The following is a 27,042-nucleotide window of genomic DNA, read 5'->3' on the forward strand; positions in this document are numbered from 1 at the left end:
TGTAAGTTAAAGGAATATAACAAAGAATTACCTGAATAACACGTTCGAAGCGAGGTGTTTAAGCCGCCATATTGTCTGTACGCGTTACCATAAAAGTCACGTGATTCTCTACCGTGGCTATCATTATATAACGTAGCTTGTGTCTTACCTAACGTAGATCAACTTGAAGGAAAACAATTAAACTTCAAAATATATATGCTAAAAGACAGCATCAAAACTGAAAAACAGTGTTATGTTAGTGGAAGAATACCAAATTTATTTATTTAGCTCACATTTATTTGGCCTAGATTTAATAAAAATATATATCTATGAAGTATTTAAGAAGCAAAACCCAATGTTTTCAGACTATTGTGACTAGTTAATAGCATTCACATCTATAAATAGAGTAAATCAATAAAACACGGTTTACCAGTACCAGATGAATACATTTTTGTAAGGAACTGTTATAACTTTTGTTCATTTCAAAGGGTTTGTACAGACATCCAATGCAAAAATGCAAACACTTTTTACGTACGATTTGCATTTTTCAAGCATATTGTGTTGCACATACATGTATATCATTTGTAAACAATGATAAAAGTAGCTTTATGTCATAAAACATTGGAAACTTTATTCTTGACTGCTAAATAACATGTGATTTTTTAATAAATATGTATTCATGTAAAGTGCAACTTAAGTATTTTAGTATGACCAGCAAATTTAATCATTATTATTGTTAATTGATTTTGGAATTAAGTTGAATTGTTGATTTTTACAAACATTATATCATTCAATCATCTTTGAGCATATTTGCAGCAAATTAAACAATTTTCAAGAGATAAATTATATTCAAGGACTTTTAAGCACTTTCCTTATGTTCAACCACTTTTTAAGAAAGTGACTCAAATCTTTTAGCATTTTTAAAGACTGTACGAACCCTACTCCAGAGCAGATGTGCAATACAAATGACCGAAGAAAGAACTACTTGATTATTCATGATAAAAGTGTCCAGTATAATCTAGTAATCGAACCTTTGTTGTCCGATTCACATACCAACAGTCTACTAATTGAGCTTAAACCAGAATGTTTATATCATGTGAATAAGGAGATGTTGAGTTTTTGGAAAAAAAGACATAATCATAACATATAACATTTCACAACAAGGGTTTGTCTTGTCACTTTTTACAGGTGAGCTAAGCGTTGTCGGTGGAGCTTGGTAGTAAAACAATAGCCTGGATAATATAAATTTTTCTGTGTTCAAAAACACCCATAATTCTGTTCAAATCCATGTCAGAGTTATTGGCCCAAGATAGTGACCTATTATACTCTCAAATAAGTGTGTGAGGTTCAATCCTTTTGTGTCAGCACCTTTAGAGATACCAACTTGCACACAAACAAACTTAGGCATTAAGTGTCATACCGATGCTGAGCTGAGTACAATAGCTTTCCCTATTCTTCGAATAGTCAGGCTAAAAATGTGACTGGACAATTTTTATTTTTAACTAATATATTAAAATGGTTAAGTCCACTGATGATAAGCAGCCCTCGCTATACTTCTTATAACATAATCATTCTCAAGTTACCCACTACCTATAAATGGAAACAGTGCGTTTTACCTCTAAGTGTTTTCTTGATCTCTGGATTTGTTTCAAAAATTCGTAGCAGACGTTCAAAATATTTCAATGCCAACAATGCTAGCACTGAATAAGCTGGACCATATTCTTCAGTCTGAAATATTAAAAATATTAAAAGTTTGATAATTGTATTAGTATCATATTCTGAAATACGAAATAAAAAACTTCCACTGTGTTTAATTACAAATTTACATAAAGCGGTTAGTTTATATTTACTTGTATACCAAGAGTACTTCAATGTGAAATTTGTGTGTACATTTTATGATTAATTCACAAAAAAATGATGAAATGGTTGATAAGATGTGGTAGATCTGTTCACCAACATCATAAATAAAAATGATTAACACCAGGGTATAGAGTGCTGTCTTGCATCATTTGCGCTTAGAACTGAAAAGTGTGTTGCTTTCTGTCAGTGGACTTTTACTCCATCCAAAATTATTTTTTATTTAGTTCATTGATGTTTGACTGTTGAAGAAGGAAGGGTGACTTCAAACACTCTCGGGTCCAAAATATCCCACATTGTTCAATGGAATTCAGATCTGGCTTTTTCTTTCATGTAATATTTTTAAGTTGATGTTTATCTTTACGCAATCATTATGAAATGCATTATCTCTCAACTTGGTTATTTTAACAACTTACAAACAACAAACATGTGAAAAAGATGAACCTTTAAAGAGATTGGAAAGGTATTTAAATAGCTAGATAACAACTGTCTTTAAATTGAAATTCAACAATTCACGTGATACGTGTGCCGAAAGTTTTTCTATAAAATGGGCCAAAGACAGAAAAGACCGGGTTGCATTTGTATTCCAAATATCGTGAGATTGTGATGTTACGGAAATTTTCTACCACTGATCATTATTGTCGAAAAATTTAACTAAATTGGCTAACAGGATATTGAATACCAGAGTATGGGACTACATGTTAATGCTGTATACCTAATATCAAGAGGCTGTGATAAGCAGTTTATGAGGAAACTGTTACGAATATTTCCTTCAATTGGCCGTTAATTTATGTTGAAAGTTTTACTTAGTTTGCACCAGTTCAACCTGGCCAAAAATGCATATTATCTAAAATAATAATAAAATCACGGATTGTAATTGCAGTTATTTAAGTCCGTCTTAAAATATGATATCAAATTCAATACGTTTACTAGTATTATAAAAAAAAATCCCGGACTCGGTTAATTAAAACAGTTATTCGTGTGAGATTCATCTCAAAGCTTTACATCTATTGATTTCATGATATTTAAATACCTATTAACTGTTTTTTAAATGTGTTTAAACAGTTAGTGCATTACACTTGTGCATTAACTCCTCCCCCATATGCGTTGCAAATATTTTTGTATGATTCTTTTTTTATAGTTGTAGGGATGTGTATTGACAAAGTACATGCGACAATACAGAGGATCAATATGCAAACAGGTTTGCAATACACCGGTAAATGATTGCATAACACTTTATAATTTAGCCATTCAAATATAAAAAAATTCACATTTACAAACTTCTTTAGAATGGGGCATTTATGTAAGTTAGGCGAGTTATACAGACGAATATGACACTATGCCATATTGTATTTAGCGTCATCGTATAAATACTTTTCTACATGTATATTCAATTCATAGAATTAAATATTCTTTGCATTTATTAACTAACGGTACAATAAACATTACGATTATTTCATTTTCGGTATTTTTTTGCGTTGAAGTTGAAGGTAGAGAAACTTCCGGTTGCTAGCTTTACTGTCCGATGTATAACACGTTTCGGATACGCTATAAAATACGCTGATTAGTTCTAAAAGATATATTTTATAAGCCTAAAATAGGGGATTAAAAAGCGGGACCTATTTCTTATCAGAATTTCTCTTTCAGCTACGATTACAATAAGATTACAAATCTTGCGATACAAAGACACGCGATATTCGTTTCAAATTGTACCGAGAGTTCGGACGTTCGTTACAGCCCTAAAAACCACTCACTCTTTCAAAATGCAAATATGAAAAGATATAGTTCAATTCCGTAATTTAACACCTCGGTGCTGGATTTAGGGGAGATTTTTAAAGCATATATTTATCAGGGCATTATTTCTACCAAACAATTATCATATTTTTAATTGACACACTCTTTCAATATTATAACACACACACACACGCACCAACACACACACACACATACACGCTCACCACAAAACACACACACACACACACACACACACACGCACACGCACACGCACGCACAAAAAATGGTTTAACTTCAAATTTCTGTTAATCTGTCGTCATCCATTAAGATCAAAGAGATGGACAGAATATCATTTTAATTAAATGCTCCAATATGAATCCGAATTTGTAAAATACAATGTAGTAAATCTTTTATGTTGAATATTTGCTTTATAGTATTTTAACAATTCTATGCACATGCACTAAAATCATCAAAATGTAAGAAAAACACAATATCTTTTAAGTAATTCAATTTAACCAAAATTCAATTTAGTTTTCATTACAGCTGAAAGATTTGTTTAAACCACGGTCTTAAATAACACAAGAAGCGGTCGAACCGAGCGATGCTCCCCTAATATGTTTTGAACACAGAAAAATATACTTCTTGTAGTTTCATAGTTATGTCCCGGACAAGTGCAATATTTCCAAAACTAGGCAAAGCAAAGCACTGCACTTCTACCCAATGAGATCGAGATCTATCTGCCGGCTTTTTGTTGATACCACTAATACTTTCACAGTAGTGTCCTGGACAATGATCAGTGTAAAACTTGGCAATAACTCGAAAACTAGGCAAAGCAGAGTTTCGGGTCTTTTGCACTGCATATCGTCGCAATTAAATCTATCTACCTACACAGTTTTATGTTGATATCTCTAATAGTATGTCCTGGACAAAGTTCAAAGTGAAACAAGGCGATCGGTTAACCAACATATGTTCCCCGAAGCAGGAGTCAATGGGTCATGTGCAAGGCAAGAACATACAGGAAAAGTCATAAAATTGGCACATTTTATTTTTTTATTTTCAGAAACAAAGTTAATGTTATCCTATATATATATTTATACTCGGGTGGCCATGATTCGTTACCCGAAGCATTTTACAGAGCTAGTTTGTTACACTATATTTCCTTATGATTCAAGCGTTCTATGATAAAGAAAATATGCTTTATTTACTGACATTTGTTGAGACTTTCTGACATACACAGTAAGGGTGTTGACTCTAGGACAGGGACAAATTTGCGACACCCGACGATATATCCTCTATCACTGTGTGCAGTTTAAACAAATTATCTCCAAGGGCTTACAGGTTATGCTCCGGACAAGAGTTTTATAAAAGGGGAGATAATTTACAAAACAAGACAAACAAGAGTTATGGTTCTTTGGCACTGCACTCCGCTTTAATGCCCTCTACCACTGTGTGCAGTTTAAACATATTATCCCCAAAGGCTTTCAGGTTATGCTCCGGACAAGACTTTTCAAAAGGTTGAGATAATTAAAAAAACAGGGCAAACTAGATATAGTTCTTCGGCTCTATGCTTTGCCTCAATGTCCACTACCACTATGTGCAGTTTAAACAAATTATGTCCAAGGGGTATTTAGGTTATGTTCCGGACAAGATTATCCTAAAAGGGGGGATATTTCAAAAAATGGGGCAAAATAGAGTTATGGTTCTTAAGAACTGCACCCTGCCTCAATGCCCACTAGCGTTGTGTGCAGTTTAAACATATAATTTCCAAGGGCTGTCAGGCTATGGTCTGGAGAAGATTTTTATTAAAGTGGAGATAATACAAAAACAGGGCAAAAAAGCGTTATGGTTCTTTGGCACTGCACCCGCCTCAATGCCCACAACCACTGTTTGCAGTTTTTAAAAAATATCTCCAAGGGCTTTGCGGTTATGCTCCTGACAAGATGTTTATAAAAGTGGAGATAATACAAAAACGGGCAAAATAGAGTTATGTATATTTGGCATTGCACCCCGTCTCAATGCCCTCTACCACTATGTAAGTTTAAACAAATTATCTCCAAGGGCTTTGCGGTTATGCTCCGGATTTTTATTTATTAAAGGGGAGCTAATTCAAAAAGGGGCAAAGTAAAGTTATTGTTCTTTGATACTGCACCCCGCCTCGATGTCTTCTACCACTGTGTGCAATTTAGACAAATTAAGTTCAAGTGTTTTGAGGTTATGCTCCGTACAAGATTTTTCTAAAAGTGGAAATTATTCTAAACGGGAAAAAATTGAGTTATGGTTCTTGACACTGCACTCTGCCTCAAAGCCCTCTACCACTGTGTGCAGTTTAAACAAATTTTGTCCAGAGGATTTCAAGTTATGCTCCGGACAAGCACGGATGGACAGACGAAGACGGCGAATGCAAAAAAAAACCCAAAATAACTGGGAGACATAAATATGCGAGAACTGTTAGTTGTAACTTGACTCAAATCAAAACAAAATTTATTTATTGTCGGTATGTATATACGTATGTATATACATGTATTATATTTCACAAAAAAGCTATGTCTAATACACAGTTAATACTCAAAGAAGCACATAATGAAAATCTTTGAAAGTGACAGAATAATTATGCAGTTTATCTGCAGTTAAAGAGTTAATATCTTTCTGCAGCGATACACTGAGGTGTAATTAAGGTAAGACCTGGGTAATGGGCAATAACATGAACCTAAAATTGCACATTAAATTATTGTTTTGTATCATTATGTACATCAAAATATAAAATATTTAAAGAATTTACCATGTTGTTTTATAGCTACAAGTGTTGTTGTAAAAACCCTGTTTCAATAATTTAGCGGCAAAATTGTCACTGTCATATTTTGCAAAATATTTGTGTTTTTTTTTCCTAAAAAAAGAACAAAGCAATATGTTTCAGCATGTTTTCTATTCATCTGTATATGTACTGTACCCAAAAACAACAATTCATGAATAATAAAAAGGTTAAAGAAAATATTACCAAAAATGTGAAACGGATTTGGCTCAAAAAGTCGCATTTCAGAATTTTGTTATTTTCCCCTTATTTTTTTCAAAGTTCAAAATTTTTACATGAAAGTGCCTGTCACTATGTAAATTTGGCACCAATTTTTTTCTGGATGTGTGAGCAATAACATATGTTAAAATCAGAAACTTTTACCGTCCAGTTTCTTTTAGACAAGAACACAAACAAGATGACCCTTGATATTGGAGGAATAAAAGATATTATTTGATTCTTGCTATACAAATAAATCAAATGAATAATGTTTTACAAATAAATGAATAAACTTAGTTTTCAGTTATTACATAAGAAGAGTTAAGATAAAAAATATCCAGAATTATCATACATGACTTATTATTTGCCATCGAAGTATGACACAAAATTTGGAATAACGGATTCCAAAACTCTCTTAGAATTGGTCACTCTTGGCAACCCTTCACTATTTTTCATAGTAAACACATTGTACAGTCCATCCTCTCCCTTACGTTGAAAAATTGTTTGTAAATGTTTAAAGTTTAACCCCGAACTTGCAACATTATCTGCAGTTGAAGATTTCATGACGCCACTTGCAATCAAAATAGACAAGGATGGCAATTTTTATGTTTCTCTTTGTTTGAATCCATATTGTATTTCACATCACTAGGAGAGAAACTCTTGACTGTAATACACTTATCATCCTGTTTCAAAGCATAAATGACCAGCTCCGACAAACAATCGACATCACACAGTGCGTTATGAGCGTTATACACCTTGGAGAGCAATGAGCGGGCTATGTCCTCCTGCTTGTAAGACTCACGTTTAGGAGAGATAGATTTAAACACATGAAGACTGTCTACCAATCCTAACACACATGAACAAAACTCATTAAACATTCCACTAGCTTGACAGGTATTTATGACGATTGGGAAGTCAAAGCGTTTTCTATTATGAGCAATCAGAAAAACATAGCGAAACTGATTCAGCCAGATAAGAAAATCTCTGAGAGCTGTTTGTATAGTTTTTAATTCCACAGGAACACCATCTACGCACATATCTGAACTATTTGTTACAATAATTTTAGTCACTCGCTCTGCTGATGCGCCCATAGGTTACAGTTATTTTTAAACTTGTCGATTTTTTACAGCTTCTCTCTACTTAAGCTAGCGAATATTTTTATGATCATGCGAGTGGAAGGCGTGGCGTTTATTTTTAGAGAAAAGCATATTGTGGATCTGAAGGGAATTTTGTTGATGTATTTAGGTTGGTTGAATTTAAATGTATCGATTTTAATTAATGAAGGTTCATTGGTTTTGGTTGTTGCATTATATTTGGTTGTTCGAGTTATCTGTTTGGTTAGATATATTTGGTTTATATTGGTTGAATTGTATTGAGTAATTTTTTTTGTCAAGATTGTCATAGTTAATGCTTTGTTTTTGAAGATATCAGTAAATATTTGGTCTTTAGGTTTAAGTTGTTTTCTGATGCTGATTAGATTTTGTGAAGTTGATATACAAATGTAGTCGGCTGAATACTTGTTTATACTGTATCTTAGAGTTCTAAATAATTCATTTTGTGTTCTTAATTTTGTGGCGATTTTATTGTTTTGTTTGATCATTAGTTGTTGAGAGCTTGGGATCGCCAGGTGTCTAGTATTGTTCCGTATAAAAGAAGTATATAAAAAGATAGTTTGTAATAGTCGTTTATAAATGGTGTGTGCTTGTTTTGGGTGTAAATAATGATCAAAGTTTGTTGTATAAATGTATATATGAATTCAAATAGAAAAAGATAAAAATACCTAAACAAAATAGTGTTAACTAAACAAATACATGCCAACTGAGAATATTTCAATTTTAAGTCAGGCTGTGCAGCTCAGCCTCAATATCTTGGAAGTTGGTTATACAGTTAAACTTCGTTCGCTCGAACTCAGATCGCTTGAATAACTCCATTCGCTCAAACTCATCGCCCAGTCCCAGCAAAATTCCTATATAGCATCTTTTTTCTACCTCGGATTGCTCGAACATAGAACGCTCGAACTCTCGAACCTGATCGTCAGAAAAATCACACCTTGTCGGTCGAACACAAAAAGACAACAAAAATTCTAAATAAGCGACAGTCGGCGACATACGTTTTTAACTACTCGTGATCATGATAAAGGCAATTAAGGCTAATTTATATAAAATTAGAGGTGTTATATAATCGACTCGTTTGTTATGATAATATTGTTTATTTGCCATCTTTAGTAACGATGGAATGAAAATAACTCGTAAAATACGTGAAATATGCAGAAGTCAAGAAGTAAATGACGTTTACTCGGAGGATTTTAGCCGTGGTTCATGCAACTTGTATTGTAACCATGTTATCTTTTTATAGAATGATATTTGTTCGTGTGTTTATTTTAGTAAATGACTTCCAATAGATGCTTCTGTATAATGTTGATTTTTTCTTGGTATTTTATAAATTCATTGTTTGAAATAAAATGTATCCAAAAATGAACATATAAATATATTTTGAACATAGTTCAACAAGTTTGGAAAATGTTTGCACAAACAAACTCAACCAAGTACAACATGCATGAATATAGATTAACACAGCGTGTACCGTTAATATTCATTTATAAATACTGGGATAATAATTCTAAATATTTACAAGAAATGACGTTATCGACGAACTGATATTTTATCAAACAATTATGTTGACGCATTAAGCTTTCCACCAATGTAAGCAGAAAACCTTTAAGGCCTTTGTCTGAGGTGATAATAGTTCAACCTCGGTTGGCTCGAACTACCCATCTCTCGAACAAATTTGCATAGGCCCTCCGAGTACGAGCGAACGAATTTCGACTGTAGTTTTTATTCTAAATTTAAGATTAAACTAAATGAAAACATAACAGGCATTCTTCTGACAGAAAGACAAAGGTTAAAACTGGTTAAACTGATACGATAATGTGGGATGTAGACACTGCGTGTAATAGCTGAGAATGAAATAATAATAAATGATAATATTGACATGGTAGAGATAACATTCAAATTACTGTACTATAAGTGAATAAATATACGTAACATCTCATTTATAAAATAAAAATAAACATGTAAGTGGTGTAGAGTCTGCTGATCTTGACCTAGACCTAAATAATAATAATAATAATAATAATAATAATAATAATAATAATCATAATCATAATAATAAAAATAATCTAGTGAATAGAATGAGGATTTTCAGAGATCATGTTTCTACAAGATACTCTTAGTTATAAAAGTGGTTTAGATTTCATAAATGATATTCTAGTGTTATCATGAGAAGGGTAAATTGTTAACAATGCCTTGAAATTAGATGTCATAAAATAGACCATGTCACGATAAAATTCCCATTTGAATTGTAATTACCAGAAAAGTGTTCAGTGCAAGGAAATAATGATCACTTTGTTGTCCTTATGAGATAACAGAAAAAAGGGATCGTTAAAAATAATAAGCGAAAAAAAGAAAAGTATAGATATTAAAAAGGAGAAAAGGAGGAATAAATAAAAACAAAGAAAGAAAACTGTCTAAAAACTGGTAAATATTAAAAAAGTGAAGAAATTTAGAATGAATCGTTACCATTAAATGGAAAACAAATTGACGACCAAGAGCATATAAGTGAAATGTCCTCATCTTTGTTTTTGCGGTATTTCAAAGGCGTGAGGACATATTTTAGAAATAAACTGAGAGAGGAAAAATGTAAAGCATCAGAATTGATAACCGGAGAATCTGAGGAAAGTAATTTGGACGAAAAAATAGACAGTGCTTCGTCATTTATTGTCAAAATTAATTTATATCGAGAAAAACGTATAAAAAGCAATGCCACAAACTTGTATTTCTTATTTGAGAAAGTGAAGAAATCGATACGATTGTGGACGATTGACTGCAGTTTGTGTTCCAGTGCAATTGACATTTATTATGTAGAATTGAAATATTTCTTGAGTAAGCTGCATCATGCAAAAGAAAAATCAGAGGAAGAACCGCAGAAAGAAACAGACACCCATATGTAACAAGAACTTGCAAATAGTACAGTATATGGGGGAAACAACTTCAGTAAGATCAAAGTATCAATCAAGAAATAATAGTTTTAATCGACAGAACAAAACTACCGAAAGATGTCTTGTTGCACTTGGAAGTGCAGAAAGGTGTACATGAAAAATGCACATTTGAAACTTTGAACCAGCTACTTAATAACTATTTTTTTGTTGCAAAAGAGAAATAGCTATCAAAGAAACAACATGTATCAAAAATCAAAGTGTCATTAACAGTACAGTATATGGGGGAAACAACGTCAGGCCTAGTCGTTCGTCACATTGATTAAATGATAGAATGAACAAAATAATGAACAAAAATCGAAGAATCATTTCATCTAGATGACACATCTGCTGCAGCACTTACAGAAAGAGAGAATACTGATACTAGAAATCAACCATTGAAAAAATGCCGCTACTGCGCAAATATGCATTTGAGTGATGAATGTAAAAAATATGCTACCGTAGCTGATAGAAAGAAAATATTAAGAAATTCATGCTTCAAGTGTTTGAGGGTCGGTCACCAGATCAAAAAATTAATACTATCACTGCAAATGACTCAATATTCATCCCGACAAAATTTTCAAAACAGAAAATGAGCAATTTAAGTCTCATGAAAACGCTAAAATGGTCGAAGAAAAAGAAGACGAAAACAATGAAAACTCAAATATTGAATTGGGTCTACTTTCAACAAATGAAATAGTTTCAATGACGGATGATGGCTACATTTTTGTACCTTAAATTAAAAGAATTAGCCTTTATATTAACAAGATCATGTAATTATGAATTAATAATATTGAACCTTTTCCCAACCAATTTAGCTAAACGCGAGTAAATAGCGTTAATCAAGCTATTGTCAAAGCTATACTGAACTGATTTACATATGTATTGTATCACATGAGAGCTTATACAACCGTCTATGCGAGGCATGTACATAGTTCGTGCAAAACGTAGTTTAAAGCGAGATATTGGCCTAGTTGCATTCATATTTGAACACCCCTCGTACCGGAAGGTATGTATATTGTATTTTCATATTGAAAGAAGGTCATCTATTATAAATTATTCTTTTGTATAAGTAAATGCAGCGTTCATTTAAACTTTATTGTTTTTATTATATACATATAAATAAAGTATTGAGAAATATTGATGAAGTAAAATGCTTATTTTCATTTTTCTTATTTTTACTGTAAAAAATCTGTTTTTCACTGAAGTTAAACATATTTTCCGTATTTTCATTGGTGTGTCTTGCCGAGCTACTTTCTTCGCATTTCAGTCAATATACAAAATAAAAGAAAAAGTCTTTCAAATTGTTTTTTTTTAAGAGAAAAATGTATATAATAAACAGAAAAATTTTCTACAAATACAGAATTAATTTTCATCTTGTGGTATGAAAATTATCATATTCCACACTTGGCTACCGCCACTCATGAACTATTTATTATCATATCATTCAACAAAAATAAATCCTGTATATATATAAAAAAACTTGAATAATTTCTATATATTAATTGTGTGACATCAGCGATATTGTCTATATATCCACCATGGATATTAATTGACATATTTTTCCGCAATATACTGGCTCAAACTGCAAAGATTTTTTTTATCATTTTCGGTTATTACATAAAAGTTCACCCGATATTTTCTTTTTGCATACAAAATTAAAAATATGCACTGTGCGGGCATTTGGAAACAAAATGAAAAAAAATATAAAAATTAAATGTTTTTTTTAATATTAAAATATTTAATATTAGCAATAACTCTTTCCAAAAAATTGAACAAAATTATTCCACTCTGTTGGCGAAATGTAAAGCCCGTAATATTGCGTGTAAAACAAATGTGCGTCAATATGTAAGGCTAAATAACTAATCAACCTGCAATATTGTATTTTTGATCATCTGTGAATGAGTTATGTTATTCTTCTATTTTTTTTAAATATTGAAATTGAACTTTTGATATTACCGCTATAATAAATTATACGTACTTGTTTTTGATAACAAAAAAGGGGGAAATTTACCGCAGATTGCGTTTTGCTATTTTTTAATCGTCGTTGCAAACAGATCGGTTGTATTTCAAAAATATAAAATAGATATTTCTATTAAACAAGTTTTTTGCTTCATAATAAGCTTTAAATTTTTAAAATCAGATAAGAAATTGTAAAAATACAAAGCTTTATTCATTATGAACGGACATTTACGCTTAGCGCCGGCAAATTATTGATCGATGACCACAGTCTAGGGTCATAAATGAGTCATCAAAATCGGCTGTCAGCAAGGTGCTAAACCACTGCTCTAGCAATTATGATATTTTTAAGGATGACTCACTTGACTTCAATACTTCCTTTTCAACACTTTTTCTTTTATGTGATTAAAAAACAGAAAGTTCTCTTGTTTACAAACAATTGTCAACGTCTGTCAAAAAGAAAGAATTGACGACTGAGCAGAAAGAAATTGTTAAAATTTTGGCAAATGATTGAATCCCACAAATTGCAGAAATTTGGGAATAAGTCAGTCCGGAGTCAATAGGTTTTGAAAAGGGTTAATAGAAGGGATAGCACTAAAATGTTTTCTAGAAGTGGAAGAACATTGAATATTAGGAAAAGGGGAGACAGATTAATTGTAAGGGTGGCTTATACTGATATAAGAGCTCCATTGTCAGAATTGACTTGTATTGTGAATCAGGCATTGCCTCAAATATACCTTAAAGAACAGTGAGGCGACGATTAAGGTTTCATGGGTATACAAGACAGAAGACCCTTACCGTTAAAGCTATAAATAGGAAAGAACGAATCTCGTGGTGTAAAATTACATTGTAATTTGAATGATGAAAGTTGATATATATTCCAAGAAGACAATGGCCCAGTACACACTTCAAGGAGAATAACCCAGTGGAAAAATGATAACAACATCAGATGTATGTCTTGGCCATCACAGTTTCCCAATATCAATACAATTGAAAATGTCTAGAGAACAATTAAAATCAAGCTTGAAAATAAGAAACATTTGATAAAAACTCAAGAAAAGAAAAAACTAATTAGTGATTTGTGAAAAAAAAATAATTTGTACTTTGATTAAAATTCTTAGCTGATTTGGTGAATGGTTTCTGGCAAATTAATTTCCATTTATATACTACATGTATACAACAGTTTCATTTTTGTGATGGCAGTTTATTTATTCGTGATTGATACCGTTCCTATATATATTATAAATTTCAGAGTACAAACAACATCTCTAACTTCCCTTTAATATAAGGCATTATTGAAATAAGGTAGATTGGTAAGACGGACCTGACTAAGTGAATTTAATTTAGTTAGTGCACATTAACCAAGGATAGAGTTAGCAGAAATTTGAAAAATACGGCAATGTGATTGGGCAAAAAATAATGTTGATCATTAAGCGTTTATATATTATGTTTTACTGAGAGTGTCCGATCCTTGTCAATTAATAGCCGTATACCCACAAAATACCCGACGCAGGAATAGTTCGTTACCCTCAAAAGTAAACGATTGGGACCCTCAAAAGTAACGATTGTGAGTATCAAAAAATTGTTTGTATGTCGAAATTAATCGAATCTATTTGACAACTTTCATCAAAAGCTTAAGCCCAACGTTCTTAAACAGTCTGAAGTTTAAGAACACAATTCAATTTCTTTCTACAGCCAAACTGTTCATCCGAGAAAAGGTTATTTATAAGCAAAAAGCTTGAGCCCCGCGATAACTGAAGCGCTCTTAGTTAACAAGTAGGACGTTAATAAATAAAATTGAAATCATATAAAATCAATAAAAACTGGAAGTGTGTCCATAAGACACGGATGCACCCACACTCCGCTGTTTTGTTTATCTTATGACTCTAGGTCAAATATGTTGTGCTACATGTGCCACATGTGCCACATGTGCCACAAATTGCAAATGTTTAATAAGTTAAGGGCAATCACTCTGACTCAACAGATTATTTCCACAAGCGATACCCCAGGTTCACAACTTAACATAATTCAGGCAACATTCCTCTAATGTTTCATGACTCTAGGTCAAATAATTTTTGAGCTACGACACAAGTTGAAAATTGCAAATTTTTACTAAGTCAAGGGCAATAACCCTACTAATACTTAAAAATCCACACGGAAATTACCAGTTGCACAACTACAGATGCTGATCAAAATCCATGTACAATTTCATGACCCTAGTTCAAATACTTTTTGAGCTTCATGCGACAGAAAATGAGAACGGACGGACGGATGGACGACCGGACGGACGGACGGACAAGGGTATATCTAAATACCGCCCCCCTAAAGTGGGGACACACAAATATATCTAACGAGTTTAAGAAAAATGCTTAGAACACAGGGTGCCGCCATTTTGAAATCCTTTTGAGCTAAGTATAGTTATCAGGGCCATGTTGAGCGTCTACATAATTCAGACTATAGCTAGAAGACCACGCTTATCTTCTGTGTCAAATAACACTTCAGGTAGAAGAATGATGTACACAATCAGAAAATAAATAAACTCATCAATGATAAGGACTATAGTAATGATGATAAATATTAAAGGTTACTTTTACGTATATATTTTTTGATATACCAGCACAATGAAAATAACGTTTAAACAGCAACTGCGATTAGAGATTAAAAAAATGGCGGATGGGATTTTCCAAACTCCGGCGCAATGGTCCCCCTTGATCTACCATGCCTACTTTTCTTCGATAACGTTGTAACGGGGCAGGTAATCCAAACTATGGTCCCCTTTCAGCATAGCCAATCATATCACTGTGAGGAGTGTGGAGATTTTCGGAAATATTCCGAGCACTCCGATGATAGGTTGAACACCAGTCCACCAATTTATCCGGTTTTGTTCACGCACAGGAGTTTGACATTCTATCAATAATTTAAAAATGTAAGCAAATAATAAAGAAATTACCGCAAATATACCTCTTGATAATATAAATGTATTGCATAGAATGGTATATTTGGCGTTATCTCTTAACTATTTGCTTTTATTTTTCAATTATTGATAGAATGTCAAGCTCCTGTATTTTACGGTACGAAATACATGTTTACTTATTTACGCAGTGCAAGAAAGATCTGGTTTGAAACATGTAATCTATTAAACATCTTGAAAAGAGGCAATTTACCTAACACTCGAACAGAAAACCGGTCATAGATTGTTGACTTGCTTGATTCACTAAACATAAAAAAAAAACAATATTTCACATTGCATTCTTTAGTTACTTAAACAATAAATGAAAATGAAATGAAAAAGGACCTGGATACTCCTAAAATGAACAGTGCTTTATAATAAGACGGAGATTATCAAAGGCAATTTAAAGAAATTATTTGTTCAACAGCAGAAATAATTAAAACATATAATCCGAACACTTTTTTGGGGATAATAAAAGGTGCAATAAAAATTGAAATAAAACGTTTTGCAAGTTTTAAGAAAAAGGATAAAAAAGGAACAAGAGTTATATTTTATCTATGAAATAAAACAATTAGAAGATAGAATAATAACAATTGGATCCTATAAAAGAAGTGAAGATGAAAATAAGTTAAAGAAGGAAATGTTATTTAAAAAACCAAGAACTTGATGAAATTTATGAATATCATGTAAATGGCTTGACTTTTTTAAGAGCTGAGCTATTCATGTAGAACATAACGAAAATAAGTAAATTTTGTAAACTATGAAACAAAAACAAAAAACAAGTAGAGAAATAGGTTGTAAATAATTTTCTTAAAAAGTAGAAAACAAAGAAATAGCAGAAATAAAAGAAATATTGCAAAGGGAAAAACATGAATTTGAATGTAAAATAGCTTTATCAGAAAAGAAAAATAATAAATTAAATTAACACCATTTCAAAGAAAGATTCCTTAACCTATTTCATGTAATAAAAATGGAAAGCGTAGTGTCCGCCTGAAAAATAATTGAACACTTAGCATGTAGTATGTCTAAAATTGTAGGTTCCTTACCTCTTTTGATAAAACGTCTAATGATTTTAGTAGAAACAGCAGAAAATTTACAATGACCCAAGATCTTACGAAGTTTGAAAATCACATTGCCATAAAAATCAGACTGACTTATCCCTTGTCGCAGAAGTGTTTTTAAATCACTATTGAACTTTAAAATTAAATAAAAATTACGATTGTAAAATTTCGTTAAATTTTTCCGTAATTTATGGAAGCGATAGCCCTTCTTAAGAAGCTTGCTAGAAATGAATATATTCCGCTCGTTAAAATCTTTTACGTTGCTACAAGCTCCAGCAAATCTAATTAACATGCATTGACAGGCATTAAAATCAATTTCAAAAGGCACTCTGTATTAAGGTCTATTCAAGAATAAGTTACGAATTCTTTTGTCTGCAATTTTATCAAAATAACCAGTGATGATATGGCCAAAATTTGAGAAATATTTTCAACTGCTAAACAATGGCAACACAGAAAACTAACACTTATGGGTAAAGTGATGGTAATAAAAATATTTGCCTTACAATATGTTATTTTGGAAAACCAATCGAATGATAAGATAAAAAAAATAATGCAATGTTTCTTTTTTATGGGATGGCAAGCAAGAAAAAATCAAATGTAAAACATTAAAACTTAATGTTAAAAATCAATAATGGTGGTTTTCAAAATGATTCATATTAATACGTTTTTTAAATGCATAAGGGCAGATTCGATTGAACGATATACAAATGAGGACAATAAAGGATTATGGAAACTTTTTATAGATCAAAAGATAAAACAGTATGAAAATAACCTTATAATCTTTCGAAATCAGATATCAATAAGCTATTTCTTCATAATTAATTCATCAACAATGTGCTTCCGCCATGGTTTCATATTCAACAAGAACATAATGATAAAAAAGAGAACCTTAAACATTTAATATGAAATAACTCAAATATCAAAATTGACAATAAATTGGTGTACTATAAAACAAGGCATTATAAAGGTATGCTATATTTAGAAAAAAGACCTTTACAAATTTGAAAATCTTAAAAATATCTATGGTATGAAAAAATGATGAGTTTTTAAAATATTACATCATTGTCATCCTCAGTAACTGTTATAGGTTTACCTACTTCTACTTTACTTAGATTGCTCCTTACATTTTTGCAGCTGCAACATTTTCAAGGACTTTGCTCCTTTCTCTAAAAGGAAAGTTTCAGCTTTTTGTACACACATATCAGAGCTTGATGGATCATGCCATCTGAAAAAAGTGGCTGGGGCAACTTGCACATCAGAAATTACGGTACAATTATAAGGATATACACATCAGAAATTACGGTGCAATTATAAGGATATACACATCAGAAATTACGGCACAATTATAAGGATATACACATCAGAAAATACGGTACAATTATAAGGATATACACATCAGAAACTACGGTACAATTATAAGGATATACACATCAGAAATTACGGTACAATTATAAGGATATACACATCAGAAATTACGGTACAATTATAAGGATAAACACATCAGAAATTACGGTACAATTATAAAGATATACACATCAGGAATTACGGTACAATTATAAGGATATATACCACTTTTCTGAATGCAGCTGAAATAAATGTGCTTGTATAATAAACATGGCATGCATTACGACAAACATCAAATCTTGTTAGTACACACCCTCAAGATTCACGTAAGTATTTGTGGCAAGCAGCATTCAAAGCTATTTGGAAAGGACCAAATCAACTGATGTCTAAAGGCTAGAGCAGATGAGAACAGTGGTGTTGCAACACAAATTAAATTATGTTTTGGAATTTCGCCAATTCAATAAGACCCGGTGACACATGGCTAGTATGTCCATCATATAGAACTAGAACATGGATATTTTCATCACTAGTTGGTAATCATTTTAGAGGTGATACTGGATATATTTGCTGAAAACCTCTGTGTTTTCAATTCAATAAAGTAATTGTCAACTGTCTGTCTTTTTGAACTTTTAGCTCGAGCAATTTCAAGTGCACGAGGTTTCTTCAGTGTAAAGTTAGGCCATTGCGCAAGGGAATTATACAGCCACTGATCTGTCAGAGGTTTATGAGCTTTACTTCTCAAGCCAAGTTGATAAGCATAATCAGTGGCTTAATTCATGGTTTCTTGTCGGCTATAAGCATAATCAATTTCAGTCATTGATTGTATATGGTTTGCTAGTAGAGCCTCATGTTCCTCTGATTATAGTGGTTGAACAGCTGACTACATAACTTCAACACTAACATTACCATTATTTCTATCTTGTAAGATACTGTAGGAAACACTAAATGTTTAAGAAGCTTTTCTAGCAGAAAGTCCATCATTTCTGACAGCAAGAAAGGCTCTTGTTAGGTTGTCAGGGTTATATGACATTCAATATGACCCTTTACAGCTTCATTACGCTATGATAAAAAAGTATGAAAAAAGACATTTTACAAGACATACAATACACTTTACAGTTGAAATAAAAACAGGGGTATTTGTAAACCGACCTTTTTTGTTTCGAAGTATACTGTAATATAAACTACTTCCGCTTGTCACGCCACGGACAATATTCGTTGCAGTAGGCGGTATGTAAACATTGATGAAACTAAAGTTAACTTTGATATTTTTGATGTTTATGAACGGACAAATTTATGATAACAGAAGATCGTCCAGTACGACATTGTTGTTGTGTATACATGTTATGTGGTAGTTTTAGTTTCTTTTATTTGGCATTTTTCATCTTGGGTGGTTCCAGTATTCCTACGTGAATACTGTATAATCAACCTAGGGATATGTTGCCTGCTTTTTAAATTTGTCTTTTGACGTCTTATATGTGATGTGCAGACTTCATTACCTCAGATCCTCTTTCAAAATTCCATTTTATTTAGTTCCGCCCATTTTTTTCTCGTTAAGCCCAGACACATTCCGTTACTTGGGGACCGTAACTTTCACTTTTCAGTACCGTCCATGAAAAGGCCCAATCAAACCGAACCTGAAACATTGTCCATTTTGCTATGTTGATCTTTTTTAGGGATTCTGTTTTTCTCTATTTTAGCAAACATTGATATTTTTAACATATACGGACTCAAGATTACTGATTTGATTTATACTTGGATCTCCATTTTGAATTGGTTTCAAATTCCTGACATCTAGGTCACTACGGTAAACAAACGATTCGCGCATATCAGTGTCGCTTTAAAAAAGGTAGGAACGACATTTTTTCTGAAATGACCGAATATAGATTGTAACCGAATATTGATTGTACCGGGATATACTAAACATGTTAGGCTTGATATTAAATCATAAGACTTTTCTGCGCCATAGGTAGCACCTTATTTCATATTAGTCATATGTTGTGTTAAGGTTTCGCGAACAGTTATTTCAAACATTATACATGTTATTGAAGTAAGACAAAATTAATTGCACCATAAAACATAAAGGTTACCTTTTTTGACATCATTGCTTGTTGGAAGGAACTTTCGTTTCCGTAGTCTACGTTCTTGTTTTGGTCACTAGGCATATCCTCTATAACCCAATTATCGGTGAATACTAAATACCGATGATTTCAAAAGTATCCCGATTAGGAACGCATGCGCAGCTAACCGTTGTCAAATTCCGCTACGTTGTGTTTACTTTGGTTCCCGCTATCTGTGAAAAGTGAAAGTTGTGTTACAATTTCATTTTTACAGGTAAGTATGAATACAAATTATATTTATCATAAAAATTCATCAAAATAATTCATGTTTACATCATCTCATTATCTCATTATCATTATCTCGGGAATATATTGTATTACCTCGAAACACAAGATTTATTTCATTGCCGTCTGCAAAAATGATCTGCGGGCACTGACAATAACTACTGGCTTAAACTTCCTGCCAATATTTTTGATTTATTAAAATTGCAATAAAAAAATTAAAAAACTAATTTAAGTTGTAGAGGAAAAATATGTTAAATATCTAAACTGCTTTTTTGCATTTCAGCTCCAATTCCATGGTAAGCAGAAGAGAAGAGCTTATGACCCTAAGTTGCTGTCTCTAGCATACAAAGATGTTGTTTAGAAAAGATCCTCAGTTTGTAAGGCTGCCAAGATGTTTGGAGTACCTGAGAGTACTTTAAGAGACAGGGCCCTTGGCCTTCAACCTGTTCCTACATCTGAAGTGTTCCCTTCAAACCTTGGGCCATCACCCACCTTTACTTCTGAGGAGGAGAAGCAACTTGTCAGCCATGTAACATATATGGCAGGTATTGGCTATGGCTATTCAAGGAAAGATTTTCTGACATTAGCAACAGACTTTGCAGTGAGTTTCAATAAAAAGAAGATCACAGACGCAGTATTTGCACATTGTATTGTCTTGGTTTGATAGTTTCAAGAAGAGAAACCCTGAATTATCTTTATGCAAGCCTCAGAAATTATCAGTGGTCAGGGCAAACTGTACATCAGAGAGTGTCCTTAAAAATATTTCTCTGCTCTTGAAGGTGTGATGGACATTTATGAAATTTGTGATAAGCCTGAAAAAATTTGGAACATTGATGAGACCGGTATAGTTATGGAGCACAACCCAACTAATGTCCTCTGTGATAAAGGAACTACTCCACAAGCTATCACGTCTAACAGAGGTAAATCTGTTACTATTATTGCTGCTGGAAATGCTGTTGGAACACGTCTTCCTACATATTATGTTTTCCCTGGTAAGAGGTTGAATGATGAGCTATTAGCAGGAAGCCGTCGTGGTTCAGCAGGCACCATGAGTGATAGTGGGTGGTCTAATTCCACAGTATTTATTACTTACATTGAAGAGCATTTTCTTAAACATGTCTCCACAACTGGTTCACCATTATTGATACTGTTTGTTGGTCATAAGTCGCATGTGAATTTAACACTTACTGAATGGGGTAAAGCCCATAATACCATATTTTATGTGCTACCTCCACATACTTCACATGTAACTCAACCACTTGATATTGGGTGTTTTGGGCCACTAAAATGCTTACTATAGTGAATGTCAAGCATTTATGCGAATAACGCCAGGCATCACCATCAATCGCTACAATGTTGCAAGCATTTCAAGTAAGGCCTACAGCAAGCTCTAACCCATGACAACTTAATTTCTTCATTCCGAAAGACAGGTATATACCCTCTTGAAAGGAAACAGATAAGTAACATCACAACTGCTCCATCCGTAATATATGTACAGGCTTATGATGAATCTCCAGCTAACAGTAAGCAGTAGTTTCCTTGATGGTAAGAAAATCACTAAGGTATCTGAAAACCCTAAAAAAAGAAAGTCACACCCATCTGATTCTGGCAATTTAATGTATCCATCAAAGTCCAACATTCTGATAAAGATAAACATTGACTATTTAAAACCTTCAAAGTTGCAAAAGAAAGCAAAATCAACCAAGTCTCCAAAGCCCAGTACCAGTAAATCAACAGTTGACTTATGTCCTGCACTTTCAGTGGAAGACAGTGAGAGTGATGAATGACAGTCCATCCTTGCAGATAGCCAGGAATCAGTATGTTGTGTCTGTAATAAGTTCAGACCAGATACCCTAATCTTGAATACATTCTTGAATTTATTCAATGGGCACAATGTGTTAAATATGGACATTGGGCCCATCTCAAATATTTACAAAGGTAAAGTGGCTAAGGCGGGATTCAACATTTTTGTGTCCCCATTGTAATTAGAATCTGACAAAAAAATGAAAAAAAAACTTGTTATTGTTTTAGTTACAGTTTTTGGAACAGTTAAAGTATTCACAGTTAACTTTTTAATATATCAATTGATTAAATTGGGTTGGAGGTTTAACCCAGTACTATAAAATTACTGTTTACATATGACGTCACTGACCTTGAGAGATTTTTAATTCATCACCGGTAATAAGTATATTGGAAAACAAAGATGGCGGCCTCCACCAGTGTTACAAAATGGTGGACATTGACCTAATTATGGGAGGATTTTCTTCAATTGACTATTGTAACACGTAAAGAAGGTATGTACAGATAAAACATTAGATAAAAATGTTTGTATTATTTTGTTTGATATCTGAAAATTCGAACTAAAAATAAAATCACCGGTATTTAGTATCACCAGGGTACTTGATCGGAAACTCCGCGGACAATAATTGAAGGAACGAAAGGTTGTATATGGTAATTATCGTTTAATGCCCCAACCTCTGAAAACCGTAATTATTAATAGTAGGCCCCACCATGACATTGTTCAGAATTTGCCAACTCAAAAATGTTATAATAAAAATGGTAAGTGCAAGATGAAGTTTACGCACACAGAAATCATAATTTTTCGGGCATGATCAATCAGTTTTTTCCTGTGTATAAATAGTTTTCGTTCAATGAAAACTGAACCCCAAGATAAACAAAACAAACTACGATCTCACGTATGTTTCCCTCAAACAATACAGGATTAATATTATTTAACCCACTTGAACAAAAAACAACAATTTTTTGTTTTTGCAGTGTTTACTTTCAAACCTCAAATATTACAGTAATCAGACATTGCATTTAATGTTTCTTTTGTAACTCATTTCTACTTTCAGCTAATATAACCATATCGTCAGCATTAAGCGACATAAACAATTTAAGATAAACTTCAAAATCATTTCCGCTTAAAGTTAGACTAACACTGACTTAGGCTTTCTAATATCTGAGACAGTAACGAGTTAAAGTTATTTAAGAACAATGAGAATAAAACGGGGGGGGGGTAAATTTTCGCTTTGTTGGACGACAGACAGACTTGAGAAAAAGTCAGAAAAATGGTCACTCCATCTAACACAAGATTTTATATTTTCATAATACTGTATATTATCTTCAAACATTTACCATCTAAATTTGAACTTTACAACTTGTTCCCTAAAGCAAATCTTTTTAAAAAAATCAAAGGTTTTCTATAATCTATAAAAAAACACAAAATAATTTCCTTTTGCTAGCCAAGTACAACTCTATCAAACATTTTAGTGAAAACATATGATCAACAATACTGTATTTCTTTCTAAACCAATCTCTTCATCGACTATTCTTAAAAAAATCGTTCCTAGCATTTGTACAACTAATGCCAAGGTTTGTATAAACACGTTGTCCTCCTTACACTACTCTTTTAATTTTTATAGGATAATTACAGTTATAGTCTTGAGCTGTAGTAAAATTCACATCTGAATTTTTTTGTAAGATAATTTATTGTACGATGATCAAAACAATTCACTTGAGTATAATTATCTAACTCTTTCATTAGATCTGATACAACATCCTCATCAAATTTACTAATTAAATCTGCTCTGACATTTTTGTCCCACGTTACTTTGTGGAACACACTATCAGATTGATAATTATAACTACCCCTGCTATCATCCTCACCCCACAAGTATAACATAGTTCTAAAACACAGTGAATATCTGGCAATGAAGGATCATATTCTTTAACATCAAAGAAGGTTATTCTTGGAAATAAACTACCAGATAATAAAACATAGTCAATAACACTATCATATAAAGAAGTGGTTTTACCAATATATGCATCAGCACCACACCTTCCATTGGCCATGCATGAACCTGCCAATTCACAAACTACCAAAGTTATTAGGACGATGATTATCACAAGACAAATGTGATGTTGTAAAATCAAGTTCATTTAGTTGATTTGTACCATCAACATTATATGTACCATGATCAAAGTTCAAATTTGCAATGTAACTATCTACTTCTTGAAAATCACTTAATCTGCCAGTCTTTGCATTAAAGTCACCCAACAAACAAAATGTGCAGTTATGGTATTCCAGATAAATCAAGTAAAATTTTCTCTTAACCATCATAAGACTTAATGTACCATAATTACAACTCTCTGGTAAATGAATCACACCCAAAATACAATGACCTTTATTTAATTTGAACCATTTAAAGTTTCATTACAGTGTTAAGTATCTGAAAATCTTTCACAAATATTTCTTTGATAAACATACCCACACTACCAGATTAACGTTGTACCTTTATAATTGAAACTCTTAAATGTATATCATTGTACATTGGGAACATCAAATGTATTAAGCTTTGTTTCTGTACAGCAGCAAATATCGTATTGTTTTATAAAGTAATTAAATTCTACTAAAAGCAATTTTTATGTTTCCAAATATTTTGGAGAGAGACAAAAAAGGATTGGAGCACCACACTAAAGACCGTATTCCGGTATATACCGGACAAGGCACTAGAAAGATTAAATGCTAAAATCTTGCCTTTTCACCACACGGAATAAACTTTAAAAGATCTTTACTCATTTTTTCACAAAAACAACAACAACAACAATCCCCCCCCCCTGATATAAGTTTTTTTATTGATCATGATTTTGCAAGCGTCTAGAGATACTGCTTTAGTCCTGTATTGAGTTAAATATTAATATTGTCTATGGACACGATTTTAATCAATAAATTCCTTCGATTTTTAGCTAAAAATAAATTCAAAACTAACAATTACTTCCGGTTTGTATAATGCAAAGTCAAATATTGGATTCCCCTTAGGTGATTCGCAGCATGTCATATAAATGAATGAGAACGGGAACAAAATTCAAGCCTGAACCGCTGGGGAGGCAGTATAAAAGACAACTATTGTTGTAAACATGAATTTGGTAATTTGTTTCTACCATATGTATCTTCTACAGAAATAACTAATTCTTTTGTTATGTATGTATTTTATTGCTACGTAAGACTGGTTAGATGAATTCGAAAGCTATAAATAGACGAATTTAACACTGTGAAAACCCGAAAGTCTATTTATATAAGTAGTTTTAGTTTTGAGTCTCTAAAACTCTTTTAGAAAAAATATCTAAAAGGCACAGTGGGCTGCAAAAATGATTATGATAATCAGAGACTTATATTACAGATAATGCAAATACAGCTAGATGTAAACTTATGTAAAGAAAACTAATGCGTGTTCTCCCTTCGCCGTATTCGATTTGTCTCCCTTTATTTAATCATGATACCATAAATTGTTTCATCTTGCATTAATCGAAATAATTTATGGAAGCATGAAGTATATAATATAGAAACAAGTGCTTATGCTGAAACTGCTCAAAATGTTTATTCTTTACCAGACTGAAAAAAGGTGCACTTTTCTTAATGCCAAATAAACTATGTACATTTTTGTACCGCATACAAACAAAAAGAATACAACGTTCACATACGCATTTTTTTCAAGGTATTTATATATATTTCTAAATATATGTATATGAACTGTTAAATTCGGTCAGATCTTTCTGAGTAATGAGTTTTGTAACTTAAGGTAAACCATAGGTAATGCATTGCCTCCACTTTGAAGAGTATTCAAATAAAATCACTTGTCAACTGCATTGAAATGAGGGGCGTGGGTCCAAATCCCAGAAGGGGCAACTAATTTTTTTTTAAATTATTTATGTATCTCTCAGATCCCTCATGTAATAAAAAGTGTTTGATTTTAATTACATAACTATTGTAAGTATTTATTTGCTAAATAATGCCAAATTTAATATCAAATATGATACCAGGTATCAAAGTTTAATAAAATAAAAACTACACAAGAAAAGCATTTTATATTTTGCTCGATCAACCGATAAACTTTAAGAAAATTTAGGAAAAAAAACCTTGAAAATAGCCCTTCATTTTGGTAAATTTTAGAGATATTTTAAATCGGCTTTTATATAGGGAAATGGTCAAATAAGTGTTTAAAGTGGTTGAGGTAGAAAAACATTTTTATACATATTAAAAACATTTTGTTTAGAAACAATAATTTTGCTCGCGTAATTTGTTACCTGAATGTTATTATTTGTTTCTTAACAATGAGCCATAGGAAAACAGTTTTATAATGATGATATTATAGATTATTAATTTAAAGTTTCATCATTTGCCCTTCTAATAGTAATGTTTTAGTTCATAAATATATCCATAACGCATAAACCACACGATAAATTTTATTTAAATTTTGCATACAGGTGACTTTTAAGGCATACAACTGTTTTACAGTTCCTTATAGCGTCCATTACCCATGGTCTACCTTAAAGATTTACTGTGCTCAAATTTGAAAATATTGATATTATTACTTAGTTTATTTGTAAATGTAAAAAAAAACTAGTTTTGACTTCCAAGTAGTTTTGTTATGTTAAAAAATCTACACACTATTGGTGGTCACAATATGAATATATAGTGTCATTAAAGAAAGGACCAACTGTACATGACCTGTAATAGAGAACGATGCATCCCAAACATGGTGAAGATACATGGGACTTAATGTCGGTAATAAATCGCTAACGGAATCAATTTAAAAAAAATGATTATAGAATTATATATTTATTACATGTCAGGACTAAAACAATAGTTCACAGATAATGATATATTACGAATTGATTTTGTATAAAACCATAATTGAACAAATCATAATATAATATTAAAACAAATTGAATCATGAAAAAAATCATTAGATTTCCGAAACATTCATGACTCC

At 32.2% G+C, this 27,042-nt stretch overlaps 1 protein-coding gene across 1 annotated transcript in view; it reads right to left on the reverse strand.

Moving 5' to 3' along the window:
• LOC132756391 (uncharacterized) overlaps positions 1 to 20,151 on the reverse strand; it is a 29,542-nt gene extending 9,391 nt beyond the window's left edge. Inside the window, exons 1-2 of the mRNA XM_060747453.1 lie at positions 20,012 to 20,151; positions 1,596 to 1,707 (exon numbers count right to left, since the gene is read on the reverse strand). Coding sequence (XP_060603436.1) covers positions 1,596 to 1,707; positions 20,012 to 20,086 — 187 coding nt within the window. The 5' untranslated portion in view covers positions 20,087 to 20,151. The remainder of the gene's footprint in view (positions 1 to 1,595; positions 1,708 to 20,011) is intronic.
• Positions 20,152 to 27,042: the final 6,891 nt, after the last annotated feature.

Source organism: Ruditapes philippinarum, unplaced genomic scaffold, assembly GCF_026571515.1.
Source record: "Ruditapes philippinarum isolate M1 unplaced genomic scaffold, ASM2657151v2 ctg570_1_1_1_1, whole genome shotgun sequence".
Taxonomy (NCBI): Eukaryota; Metazoa; Mollusca; class Bivalvia; order Venerida; family Veneridae; genus Ruditapes; species Ruditapes philippinarum.